General features: G+C 46.4%; 1 protein-coding gene across 10 annotated transcripts in view; it reads left to right on the top strand.

Annotated features, from left to right (window-relative positions):
• LOC132824232 (transcription factor COE3-like) overlaps positions 1-13,123 on the top strand; it is a 516,826-nt gene that overhangs the window by 446,430 nt on the left and 57,273 nt on the right. For all 10 annotated transcript variants that reach the window (XM_060839322.1, XM_060838666.1, XM_060839181.1 and 7 more), the window contains exon 14: positions 11,475-11,654. In XM_060839322.1, coding sequence (XP_060695305.1) covers positions 11,475-11,654 — 180 coding nt within the window. The remainder of the gene's footprint in view (positions 1-11,474; positions 11,655-13,123) is intronic.

The raw sequence follows: 13,123 nt of genomic DNA, 5'->3' as shown, positions 1-13,123 counted from the left end.
TCTTGCTGTGAGGGTAGACAAGAGTCTCGGTTTGACACTTTGTCTAAAAGGTGGTGCCTCAGACAGTGCAGTGCTCCCTCAGTGCTGCACTGGAGCCTTTGACACTTTGCACTCGTATCTCAGTAATGTAGTCTGGCAAGTAAAGTTTAATTTCTGACTATTGTGGAGGCATTTTACAGAGTTGTGGGCTGTGTTCATTGCCTTTCGACGTGTGGATGCATTAATTACAAGCTTATGACAGAGGCTTGTACTTTGGGGCAGTGCGGGACCCAGGTTCGATTCCAGCCTCAGGTGACTGCCTGCGTGCACATTCTCCCCGTGTCTGCGTTTGGGTTTCCTCTGGGTGCTCTGGTTTCCATCCACAGTCCAAAGATGTGCAGGTTAGGGTGAATTGACCATGCTAATTGCCCATAGTGTTCAGGCATGTGTAGGTTAGGTGCATTAGTTGGGATGAATGTAGAGTAACAGGGTGGGGGAATGGGAATCGGGTGGGTTAATCTTCAAAGGGTCTAGTTGGGCCAAAGGGCCTGTTTCCACACTGCAGGGATTCTATGATTGATTCTATGCTGGGGTGGGGGTGGGGAATGGAATGTTTGGCAGGTGGTAAGTTACTGTGATTTTTAGAAATAGACCCAGGATTAACTGATAACCTTCTCCCTCATAGCAAGAAGGATCATCATAGCTTTAATGGAGACGGTGTGTGCCATGCAGTCTTATCCTGAGCTTTGTCACAATAATCAGATTGAACTTTGTATGCTCAGCGCATTGCTAACTTAGACTGCTGTTCAATATACATCTGCATCATGGCCGAGCCTGAAGGAGATTGGTAAACAATGATTATTCTGACATGAGACCTCCAGCTTTTGTTGCTTGGGTTTTGTATCTGGCATCTCAAAGGGGAAATCTATCTCTGAGACAAAGTAACAGAAAATAAATTGGAACAATTTGAGTCATCCCGACCTGCGTAAAATAGCATTTTGATGTAGAATGGAGAAACGTGCCATTGCTATGATCTTCTCATATTGCCTGGTCACTTCAGGCTCTCCAGCCTTAATGCGATGTGTTTCTGGTGCTGCTGGCGATGAGGTGCTGCAGACACAGAGCCCACCTGCTTACAAGCTGCAGAGTGCCTCTTGAAAGTTCCCCTTCACTTCCCAGCAGCCAGCCTGCTAATTGCAGGGCTTATGCTCCTGTGACTGTGACTAATTAAAGGATGGCGGGAGGTTGGAGCTGGATGAAACGAGGCCCAATCGAGAGTAGGATGTGTCCTCATGGCTACCATGTGCAATAGAGACAGAGAGAGAGAGAGAGAGAGAAGGTCAGCGAGAGAAAGGAGGGATGGTCAGCGAGAGAGAGAGAGAAAGAGCCAGGAAGGGATGGTTAGAGAGAGAAAGAGAGAGTGGGACAGGGAGGGATGGTCAGAGAGAGAGAGAGAGCCAGGGAGGGATGGTTAGAGAGAGAGAGAGAGTGGGACAGGGAGGAATGGTCAGAGAGAGAGAGAGAGTGGGACAGGAGGGATGGTCAGAGAGAGAGAGAGAGACAGAGAGACAGAGAGATGGGAAGGGATGGGTCAGAGAGAGAGAGAGAGAGAGGGAGGGAAGGATGGTCTGAGAGAGAGAGAGAAAGACAGGGAGGGATGGTCAAAGAGAGGGAGAGAGAGGGAATGGGGAGAGTGGGACAGTGAGGGATGGTCAGAGAGAGAGAGAGAGACAGGGAGGGATGGTCAGAGAGAGCGAGAGAGATGGGAGGGATAGGCCGAGGGATACAGTCTCTCCTTTTATAAGTGAGCCCAGGAAGATCTGTGAGTGCCAATCCCAAAGCAGAGCTGTGTCTCTGATGGTTGGTAATTGCCCCCTCCCGCCCATCCTGCCCTCCTTGATCCTCCCATCCACGTTTTGCTGAACTCCCCTGCCTCTCCACTGGGAAAAGAAAATGCTGTTTTCCAACCTCTGAATTTGCCAATCATGGACTATCTTCTTTCCTAATCTGAAGTGAGGGCGGTGGTCCGGTGATTTGTCACAACTCGAGAGACATGCACCCCCCCCCCCACAGTGATTAATTTCCATGCTCAGCTTGGGCGCCTTCACATCACAGGGTGATTAGTGTGACATGGAGAATTCTCCACTGAAATGAGCTACAAAATACACACAGCAAAGAATCGGGCCATTTGGCCCAATATGTCTTTAAGAACATTGGAACAGGAGTAGGCCATTCAGTCCCTTGAGCCTGTTATGCCATTCAGTCAGATCCTGGCTGATCTGCGGCCTAACTCCATTTACCTCCCTTTGGCCCATATCCCTTAATACATTTGTCTATCTCAGATTTGAAATGAACAACTGATCCAGTATCTACTGCTGTTTGTGGAAGACAATTCCAAACAATTACTACCCTTTGTGTTTGGAAGTACTTCCTAAGTCTCCGCTAATGTTTAAGCTCCACATTGGCCTCCTCCCACACTATCTACCCACTTCATTTCACTCTGTCATCATACCATTCTGTTTCTTCCCCTTAAATGCAGTTATGTTATCACTTTTGGCAGTGAGTTCCATACTGTAACTGTGTTGGATGACTAAGTCTTTTTCATTCACTTATGAGGGATGGGAGTCACTGCCTGTCCCTCATTGCCCTTGAGAAGGTGGTGGTGAGCTGCCTTCTGGAACCGCTGCAGTCCACCTGGTGTAGGTAGATCCACAATGCCCTTAGGGAGGGAATTCCAGGATTCTGACCCAGAGACAGGGAAGGAACAGCTGATATATTTCCTAGTCGGGATGGTGAGTGGCTTGGAGGGGAACTTGAAAGGGATGGTGCTCCCATGTATCTGCTGCCCTTGTCTTTCTAGATGGAAGTGGTCGTGGGTTTGGAAGGTGCTGCCTGAGGATCTTTGGTGAATTTTTATAGTGCATCTTGTACTTAGTACACATTGCTGCTACTGAGCATTGGTGGTAGGGGAGGGGTTGCTTATTGGATGTGGTACCAATCAAGCAGGCTGCTTTGTCCTGGATGATGTCAAGCTTCTTGAGTGTTGCTGGAGCTGCACCCATCCAGGCAAGTCATCCACATCCCTCCTGAATGCCATTAGATTTGTTAGTGCCTACATTGTCATAAATACAATGTTGGACTCGCTTCCTGCACCAACGTCCATTACTGGTAACATTTTCTTTGCATCTACCCTATCAATCGCCTTCAAAATTCTTGAGGCCTCTATCAGATCTAGCTTTTGACTTCCTTTATATAAGAGCCCCATCAACCCCACAATTCTATGTTTGCACATTTTGCTTCCCAAACTCCCAGGAATTTTTGTTTGATTTCCGTAACACACGTTGAGTGGCTACAAGTCATGAACTCTACCTGGAGAAACTTACACACTCCCTCATTGAGGGAATGTCAGAATCAGACTGACCCAACACTGAGTGATGTACCTGATTATAAAGAAAATCAGACGATTACACAAATTGCTGACGTAAATCTGTCATTGTGTGAAAGCCTAATTCATATTGACAGCACATAATGCATCAACAAGTGCCCATTAATCTCTGGAACTCGCTGCCAGGTATCCATTACTCGATATAGTTCACTCTCAGGTAGCCATTACTGTCAGCGTACATCATTTGCTCCCGGGGATCCGTTACTGTGTGGCTCACCCTCAGATTTTTGGGGATTTTTTTATCATTGTTGTTATGACTTCCACATCAAAAGAGAGCCGTCTGTGTGAAATCCAAGTTGCATACAAGGGAGTGCTACACCCTGAGAGGTGCCATCTTTCAACAGAGACATTAAGGTTCGACTCTGCCTGCCCTCTTGGGTGGATGGAGAAAATCCCAGGGCACTGTCTTCAAGAAGAGTGGAGGTTTCTCTCAGTGCTCTGTCCACTACTTGTCCCTCAACAGTCAGTCACACCCCCCTCCCCTCTCCCCCCACCCACCCCCACCCCCCCCCCCAAAAAAAAACTGGGGATCATCTGGCCAATATTGCTGTGTGAAAATTAATGGAGTCATAGTGTTTTTACAGGAAGCAAAAAAACCCTTTGATCCATCATACCTCACCAATCAATATCTACTCAAATCCTGTTTCTAGCACTTGGCCTGTAGCTTTGAGTGGTTTGGCATAAGTGCTCACCCAAATACTTCTTAAACATCTTGAGTGTTCCACCTCTATCACCTTTTCAGGTATTGAATTCCACACACCCACCACCCTCTCAGGGAAAACAATCCCCTCTGAATCCCCACTCTTTAGCTTTAAACTATGTCCCCTGAATATTCAGCCCTCTAATAAGGGGAAAGGTTTATCCCTATCTGCCCTATGTTCCTCAGAACTTTGTGCATCTCAATAATATAATCCCCTCAGACTTCTCTGCTCTAAGGAACATGGCCCAAGCCTATCCAGCCTCACTTCATTGCTGAAATGCTCCATTGCATGCATCATCATGGTGAAAGCTTTTTCAAACCCTTCAGTCTTCCCTGTAGTGAGGTGACGAGAACTGCACACAGTCCTCGAGCTGTGGATTAACGATCACTATAAACAGTTCCAACGTAACCTCCCTGCATTTATATACAGTGCCCTGACCAAAAGCCAAGTATCCTTAGAGGCAACCATCTTATCTACCTGTCTTGCTGCCTTCAAAAGTCTGTCAACATATCCACCTCTGATCCTCTGTATTTTCGAGGGTACAACCGTTCAATGTCATGGAGTCACAGAGTCATAGAGGAAACAGGCCCATCGCTCCAACTCATCCATGCTGACCAGATATCCTAACCTAATCAATTCCCATTTGCCAGCATTTAGCCCATATCCCTCCAAACCCTTCCTATTCATATACCCATCCTGATGCCTTTTAAATGTTGTAATTGTACCAGCCTCTACCACTTCCTCTGGCAGCTCATTCTATACATGCACCACACTCTGTGTGAAAACATTGCTCCTTAGGTCCATTTTAAATCTTTCCTCTCTCACCCTAAACTTATGCCCTCTGGATTCCCCCACCCCAAAGAAAAGGCCTGGTCTATTTACCCTATTCATCCTCCTCATGATTTTATAAACCTCTATTAGGTCTCCCCTCAGCCTCCAACGCTCCAGGGAATACAGCCCCAGGCTATTCAGCCTCTCCTTATAGTTCACACCCTCCAACCCTGGCAACATCCTTTCCCTTGTCTTGTTACTCCTCCCAAAATGTATCACACATTTCAAGATTAAATTTCATTTGTCATTGTTCAGCCTCTCTAACCAGCCGATCTTATAGTCTGAGGTGTTTCTCCTTCAGGTTACACCAACTTTGTCCCATCTTTGAACTTACTGATCACGTACTTCCTACGTTAACGTCTTGACCATTAATGCACCCTGCCAATAGAATCATATCATTTCAGTGGGGTGACCAGAACTGCCTAATCAAAATTCTTTCAAGCTCCAACGTAACATTCCTGCTCTTAAAATGGCTGTTGTGACTGATAAATGCAACTGTGCCAGAGGCCCTATTAACCTGTGCTGCCATCTTCAGAAATCTATGGACAAGCATCCCAAGGTCCCTCTACTCCTCTGAGCTTTCTAGTGTCCTGCCATTCATTGACTTCTCCTTTGTTTGGTGCATCACCTCACACTTTTCAGGGCTAAATTCCATCTGCCACATGTCTATCTGACCAAGCCATCTTTTTAAAACTTACAGAGTTATGATCACTGTTCCCAAAATGGTCCCCACGGAAACTTTGTTCCCTCACACAAGGTCTAATATGGCCCTTTTCCTTCTTGGACTATCTGCAAGAAACCCTCCTGGAAACATCCAACAAATTCTGCTCCATCTAAGCCCCTGGCATTGAGGGAGTGCCAGTCAATATTGGAGAAGTTAAAATCGTCCACAACAACAATCTACAAAAAAAAATTGCTTTTACATTTTTCCATGATCTACTTACATATTTGTTCTTTTATCTCCTGCTGGCTATTGGAAGGTTGATGGTGTAATCCACCATGGTGATTACTCCACTCCTGAGTTTTACCCATATTGCCTTACAGAACGGGCCCTCCAACATGTCCTCTCTTGGTACAGCTGTGTCATTCTCCTCAAGCACTTTTACATCTCTCTGTATCAAGCCAGAAACATCTAAACCCTGGAACATTGAGCTGCCAGTCCAGCCTTTCTCCCAACCAAGTTTCTGCAATGGCTCCAATGTTCCATGTAGTAATCCAGACTCTAAGCTCACCTGCTTTAGGAGGTTCACCATACATCAGGAGCGTTTCAGAACTGACAGCCAGACCACTGCGTCCCTTAGGACTCATAACGGCACACAAACCAACAGCCACGCTCAGACAACAACTCACTAGAACAAAGGACCCGATACCCAACATGAGCAAAACTAATGTAGTTTACAAAATCCCATGCAAGGACTGCACAAAACACTATATAGGACAGACAGGAAGACAGCTAACAATCCGCATACATGAACATCAACTAGCCACGAAACGACACGACCAGCTATCCCTAGTAGCCACACACGCAGACAACAAGCAACATGAATTCGACTGGGAAAACACTACTATCATAGGGAAAGCCAGACAGAGAACAGCCAGGGAATTCCTAGAGGCATGGCATTCATCCACAAACTCCATCAACAAACACATCGACCTGGACCCAATATACCAACCACTACAGCGGAAAGCTGAAACTGACAACCGGAAGCGGCAAGGACAGACCACTATAAATACCGGAAGAAACATCAAAGAAGCACTTTGCAGAAGGCTCCGAAGCACTGATGATGTCGCCTAGCCAGGGGATGAAACGTTTGCAACAAAAACTTCCAGCTCGGCGAACAGAACCACAACAATCACCTGCTTTAACTGTTATACTCCTTGCATTAAAGTAAATAAACTTCAGCTCTCCAGTCCAGCTGTATTCATTAACCCGGCCCTGTCTTGTTCGAGTTACTTGACTTAACATTGACCTTCTCCTCAGTCACTCCACACACTGACGTCCTGCTCTGGTTCCCATCCTCTTCCACATGAATTTAAACCCTCCTGAGGGGCACGAATAATCTTCCCTGCCAGGACATTAATGCCCCTGGAGTTTAGGTGCAACGTGTCATTCTTGTACAGGTCCCAACTGCCCTGGAAGACATCCCAATGATCCACATACATGAAGCCCTCTCTCCTACACCAGCTCTTTAGCCATACATCTGACTGGATGACTTTCCTATTTCTAGCCTTACTAGCACATGGCACAGATTACAACCCAAGAGGTTTTGCTTTTTAACTTTTGACCTAACTCACTAAATTCCACGTGTAGGACCTCATCGCTCTTCTTGCCGATGTTGGAGAAAGTAAGGACTGCAGATGCTGGAGATCAGATTCAAGAAATGTGGTGCTGGAAAAGCACAGCCATGGAGACATGAAGACATGGAGACATGAAGACATTCCTGATGAAGAGCTCATGCTTGAAAAGGCGACTCTACTGCTGCTCGGATGCTGCCTGACCGGCTGTGCTTTTCTAGCACCACACTTTTTGACTTCTTGCCGATGCTGTCAGTACTAGAGTGGACCACAACCCTCCCCATTCAGAATATCCCATGCCCATTGAGAGAGATTCTTGATCCTGGCACCAGGGAGGCAAAACACCATCCTGAGCTCTTTCTGACACAGTTAAATGGGGTCCAGTCAGTTCCCATTTGATTGCATGTAAATGTAATCTTGTACAAGTGAGAAATGCCTTTGGTTTGTTTGCTGGATCAAGTCAAAATCCAATGTTGTTCCTTCTTATGCTATTGTACACAATGGCCACAGTAATGCCTATCTGTGTCCCTGGATATATTACTACTCCCTTCTCATTACTGCTGTCCTACACTTTGACCCTCCCTGTTATAGATCTGGGTACTGCTTTCCCCTCAGAGGCCATTCCCCTGCCAACAGTGTCCAAAACAGTGCCCCTGTTTGCGAGGGGAATGGCCACAGGGGACTCCTGCACTGCCTGTCTCCCCCTCCTGACAGTTACCCATCTCTCCAACTGAAACCACATCCCTGAAACCCTGAGCTATGTTTTAAAAAAAAACTTCCTGCCTCTGGTATGCTCTAGAGTGGGTCCAACTCCCACTCCGACTAACCCATGTGATCTGGGAGGAGCTGCAGGTGGATACACATCCTGCAGACAGAACTATCAGGACCTTTAACTTCTCTCTGATTTCCCACATCTCACAGGAAGATATACCACTCCACTAACTACCATTTCTAGCCCACGTGTAACCATTGGATTTACAGACGAGGAAAGATCTCTTTTTTATAAAACTTTATTCATAAAATTACCTTTATATACATACATATTTACAAAAGCAGCTCAGTTCTGTGCAGTAGCATTAGAAGGAACAAGCAAACATTGGACTTTGACTCTATCCAGCAAACAAATCAAAGGCATTTCCTACTTGCTCAAGATTATATTTACATGCAATTGAATGGTAACTGACTGGACACTTCTAACTGCAGCAGAAAGACCTCAGACAGTGCTCTTTCCCCACTACGCCTTGACGGCAGCTGCGCCAAGCATTAGTGTGTCCCTCAGCACATAGTCCTGCACCTCGGAGTGTGCCAGTCTGCAACATTCAGTCAGGGTCAATTCCTTGTTCTGGAAGACCAACAAGTTTCATGCAGACCAAAGAGCATCTTTCACTGAGTCCTCCAGGAGCAATTAGTGTTTGCCTCAATGTGTGTCCGGGGAACTGATCACAGAGCACAGAGTGTCAAGTCACAGAGCTGCTCGGAACTAGTCTCCACAAAAACCACTGCATCTTTCTCCAGGCTTCCTTTGCAAAGTCATATTCCAAAAGGAGATGTGTGACAGTCTCTACTTCGAGGGCAGCGTGCGGTGATGCAGAGAGACCAGGCCTACATAAAGGATCTCACAGGATCCCTTTCTCACCACCAGCCAAGCGATGTCTTGAAAAGTTGTGGTGATGAGGCATTCTGCCAAATGACTTGGACAGTCTGTTCAGGGAGCTGCTCGACAGCATCCATCCTCCCCTTATCCTGCAGGGTCTCGAGGACACTACATGCTGATCACTTCGTGATGGACTGCTGGTCAGAAGTGCTTTTCTTTGCAAATTTCACCACAAAGGACTGTTGATATGGAATGGTCCAACTATTTGGAGCATTCTGCGGCAGCAAGTCCAGCTTCATCCTTCACAACACTGGCGTCAGGTAGAACCTCAGTACGTAGTGACACTTGGTGTTTACGTACCGAGGATCTACCTACAGCTTGATGCAGCTGCACACATTAGGTATATTCCTCTCCCTTTATCCAGAGCTTATACATGGTGTTCCTGTGGACACAGTTCATCTTAGACCTCCAGATGTAGATAAATTGGAATAGCACACTGGGGAATGGGCTGGACCTGCACCACGTACAACAGAGAGTGTCTCATACCTGATGACCAGGTTTTTATCCACAATGGAGAGAGAGTAGTGTTCCAGTTTCTACCTCACCCTGGTGATACGGTCCTCCCAAGACTTTGCGCATGCCCTGGTTCCTCTGAACCATACTCCCAGCACCTTACAGTAATCTGTCCTGACAGTGAAGGGAATAAAAGATAAACTTCTCCCAGAATCCTCCTCAGTCACTTCTTCCTGTTGAGCATCAGGTCCTCCACCATTCACTTCTCAGTCGTGGTGAGCGAACTGACTTCTCCCAGGATCCTCCTTCGTCGCTTCCTTCTGCTGCTGTCTGTTGGATTGACTCTTTGATATTCCATTGGACACCGGCCTACAGTCACACAAATAGCCTTATGCCACCACCCTTTATCTCCTACCACTAAGCCTATTTTGGATCCAACTTGTCAAATTTCCTCATGTCCCACATGCTTATATTTTCCTTATCAGTCTCCCATGTGGGACCTCGTCAAAGGCTTTGCTGAACTCCATATAAACTACATCAACTCTCTTTGACATCCCTGGTCACCACCTTGAAAAATAATCCATCAAATTTATTAGACAGGACCTGACCCTGACAAAGCCATGCTGACCATCCCTGATAGTCCCAAGTGGACATTAATTGTCTCCTACAGAATTTTCTCTGTTTGTTTCCCCTCCACTGATGTGACACTCACTGGTCAGTCATTCCCTGGTCTATCTCTAACACCCTTCATGCAATATGCAACCACATTAGGTATCCTCCAGTCCTCAGGCACCTCCTCTGTGGCCAGAGAGGAATGAAAATTTGGGTCAGAACCCTGGAAATTTCCTTCCTCACCTCCCAAGCCACCTAGGATACAATTCATCTGGACCTGGGGATTTGTATGCCTAGACCTCCAATATCTCTTCATTCCCAATGTCAATCTCGTCATGTTTATTGAATGTTTGCAAGGGATACAACTTGCATTAGCTAGTTAGACATAATAACAAGCTCAATCAGGAAACAGTCTGATGGCCTAATGGTATTGTTATTGCTAGACTGTTAACCCAGAGACCCAAGTAATGTTCAGGGGACCTGGGATTAAATCCTACCATGGTGGAATTTGAATTAAGAGAATTAATCTTGGATTAAGAGTCCAAAGGTGACCATGTGTCAATTGTCTAGGGAAAAGCCCATCTGGCTTACTAATGCCCATTAGGGAAGGAATCTGCCATCCTTGCCTGGTCTGGCCTACTTGTGACTCCAGACCCACAGCAATGTGATGGCCACTGAATGGCCTTCTGGGAAATTAGGGATGAGCAATAAATGCTGATTTAGCCAGCAACATCCATATCCCATGAATTAATTATTTTAAAAAGCAGTGTGTATATGTCTATGTTGGGCTGGCCCTGTGTGTACTGGAATGAGCTCTGCCTCTTTTATTTCCTTTGTTAGCTGAGATGTAAAAGATAAGAATGAGGAGGTTATGCTGGAACTATATAAAAGACTCGTGGGATCATAGTTAGGGGAGTACATGGAGTCTTGGTCACTGCATTAAAGGGGGAAACAATAATGCTGGAGCACTACAGTGGGGGTTCACTAGGAATAGGAGAATTTTCACTATGAGGAAAGTCAGAAAAGGCTTGTATTGCTTTCTTTGGAACAGAAGAGGCTGAGGGAGAATTTAATTGAGGTCAAGAAAACTATGTGGGGCCCAGACAGACTTTCTGGGAAATCTCTCTTTCTGTGAACAGTGAAGGAATGACTGGGGACATAGATGTAAAGTTCTTGCTGGAAGGATTGGGGACAGTTGAATAATTTGGGAGCTGGCAGTGACTGACTGAAAGCATGGTGTGCTACATTGTATTTGAGGTGTAGTAAACATCAGGGCCAAGAGGGGGTGAGGCTGGCAGGATCTGCTTTGTCTGGCGATGGGTCGAATGGCTCTCTTCTGTGCCCTCTCTTACCCTTGGCCTTCTTTATCACACTCCTTAATCAAGCAGAGTGCAGATGCTGAACCGGATGTCAGCTAGCCTGGGAGTGAGTCGGGCCTTGTAACTCTTTCCAACATTTTGACCCTAATTCACTGTTTCTTTGTCTTTCTCCTCCCACCATGCAGGTTACACCCGCAACACCAACAGCGTCTCCCCCCGAGGGTATGTGACCAGCTCCACCCCCCAGCAGCCCAGCTACAACACCAGCAGCATGAATGGGTATGGGAATACTGGGATGTCCAACCTGGGAATACCGGGCTCTCCGAGTTTCCTGAATGGATCTGCTGCCAACTCTCCTTATGCCAGTAAGTTTTCCAGAGCTCTACCATTGAACCCTGAGGGCTGCAGACCACATTAGTGTTCCTTGTCTGGCTTACAACTGTTTGTGGAAGGATAGAGGAGGGCGCTGGCAGAGTGAGTTTTGATTTGGGGTGATGGATTTGAGGGGAGTGATATCGGCACCGGTTGTTAAATGACTCTCTCTCTCCCCCAACATCCCCCCAATTTGTAGGCTATCAGGAGTGAGACATTTAGCACACACTTGATGCAATTCACACCGTTGGCCTGGTTTCCAAATTCCCCTCAATCTCACCTTCTTATTGATTGTACAACGTGAAGCATGAGCATATTGTAGTCACATTCCGCATCAATGCATAGCAACCCACTGAAATCTGCGATACACCTCCGCTGTTGTGTCATTTACAATTTGTGATACCATCAGTCCACTCTTTCCCTCTCTTATTCTTGAACCATTCCCTCCTTTATCACATTCCTTTATGAAGAAGGATCCTGGAGTGCAGTTGTTGAACTGGATGTCAGCTAGTCTGGGAATGAGTAAGGCCTTGTGGCACTTTCTGTCTTCTTGACCCTAATTCACTCCTATTTCTTTCCTGAAGACATTGGTGAGGCCATTTTTAGAAAACTGCATTCAATTCTGGTCTCCCTGCCGTAGGAAATATGTTAAACTGGAAAGGGTTCAGAAAAGATTTACAAGGATGTTGCCAGGGTTGGAGGGGTTGAGCTATAGGGGGTAGGCTGAACAGGCTGGGGCTGTTTTCCCTGGAGGGTTGGAGGCCGAGGGGTGATCTTATAGAGTTTTTTTAAATCGTGAGGGGCATGGATAGGGTGAATAGACAAAGTCTTCTTCCCCAGAGTAGGGGAGTCCAATCTAGAGGGCATAGGTTTAAGGTGAAAGGGGAAAGATTTAAAAGGGATCTAAGGGGCAATGTTTTCACGCAGAAGGTGGTGCACATATAGAATGAGCTGCCAGAGGAAATGGTGGAGGCTGATACCGTTGCAATTCAAAGGCATCTGGATGGGTACATGAATAGGAAGGGTTTAGAGGGATATGGGCCAAATGCTGGCAAATGGGACTAGATCAGTATAGAATATCTGGTCAGCGCAAATGAGTCTGGACCAAAGGCTGTGTCTACTGCTGTATAACTCTACGACTCTGTGACTCATTCCTGGGTGGGAAGCAGGACTGGGAGTGACTCCTTGATCATTCACTTATGATCCAGAAGACCTCAAACCAGGACTTGCAGATGGTACTAAGCCAGGAAGAGTAGTGAGTCATGAGGATGATGCTAAGTGACATAGGTTACCCAGACGGGCAGACACCTGGCAGATGAATCTCAATGCAGAGAAATGTGAGGTAATGCATTCTGGTTGAAGAAACATGGAGAGACAATACAGGCCTCAATGGGACAACTCCGAGGGGAGTGCAGGAGCAGAGGGACCTTGGGGTTCATGTGCATGATTCTCTGAAGGTGAC

This window comes from Hemiscyllium ocellatum, chromosome 1, assembly GCF_020745735.1.
Source record: "Hemiscyllium ocellatum isolate sHemOce1 chromosome 1, sHemOce1.pat.X.cur, whole genome shotgun sequence".
In the NCBI taxonomy this organism is placed as follows: Eukaryota; Metazoa; Chordata; class Chondrichthyes; order Orectolobiformes; family Hemiscylliidae; genus Hemiscyllium; species Hemiscyllium ocellatum.
The sequence above is the reverse complement of the archived record's forward strand: the minus strand, read 5'-3'. Positions and strand labels throughout refer to the sequence as shown.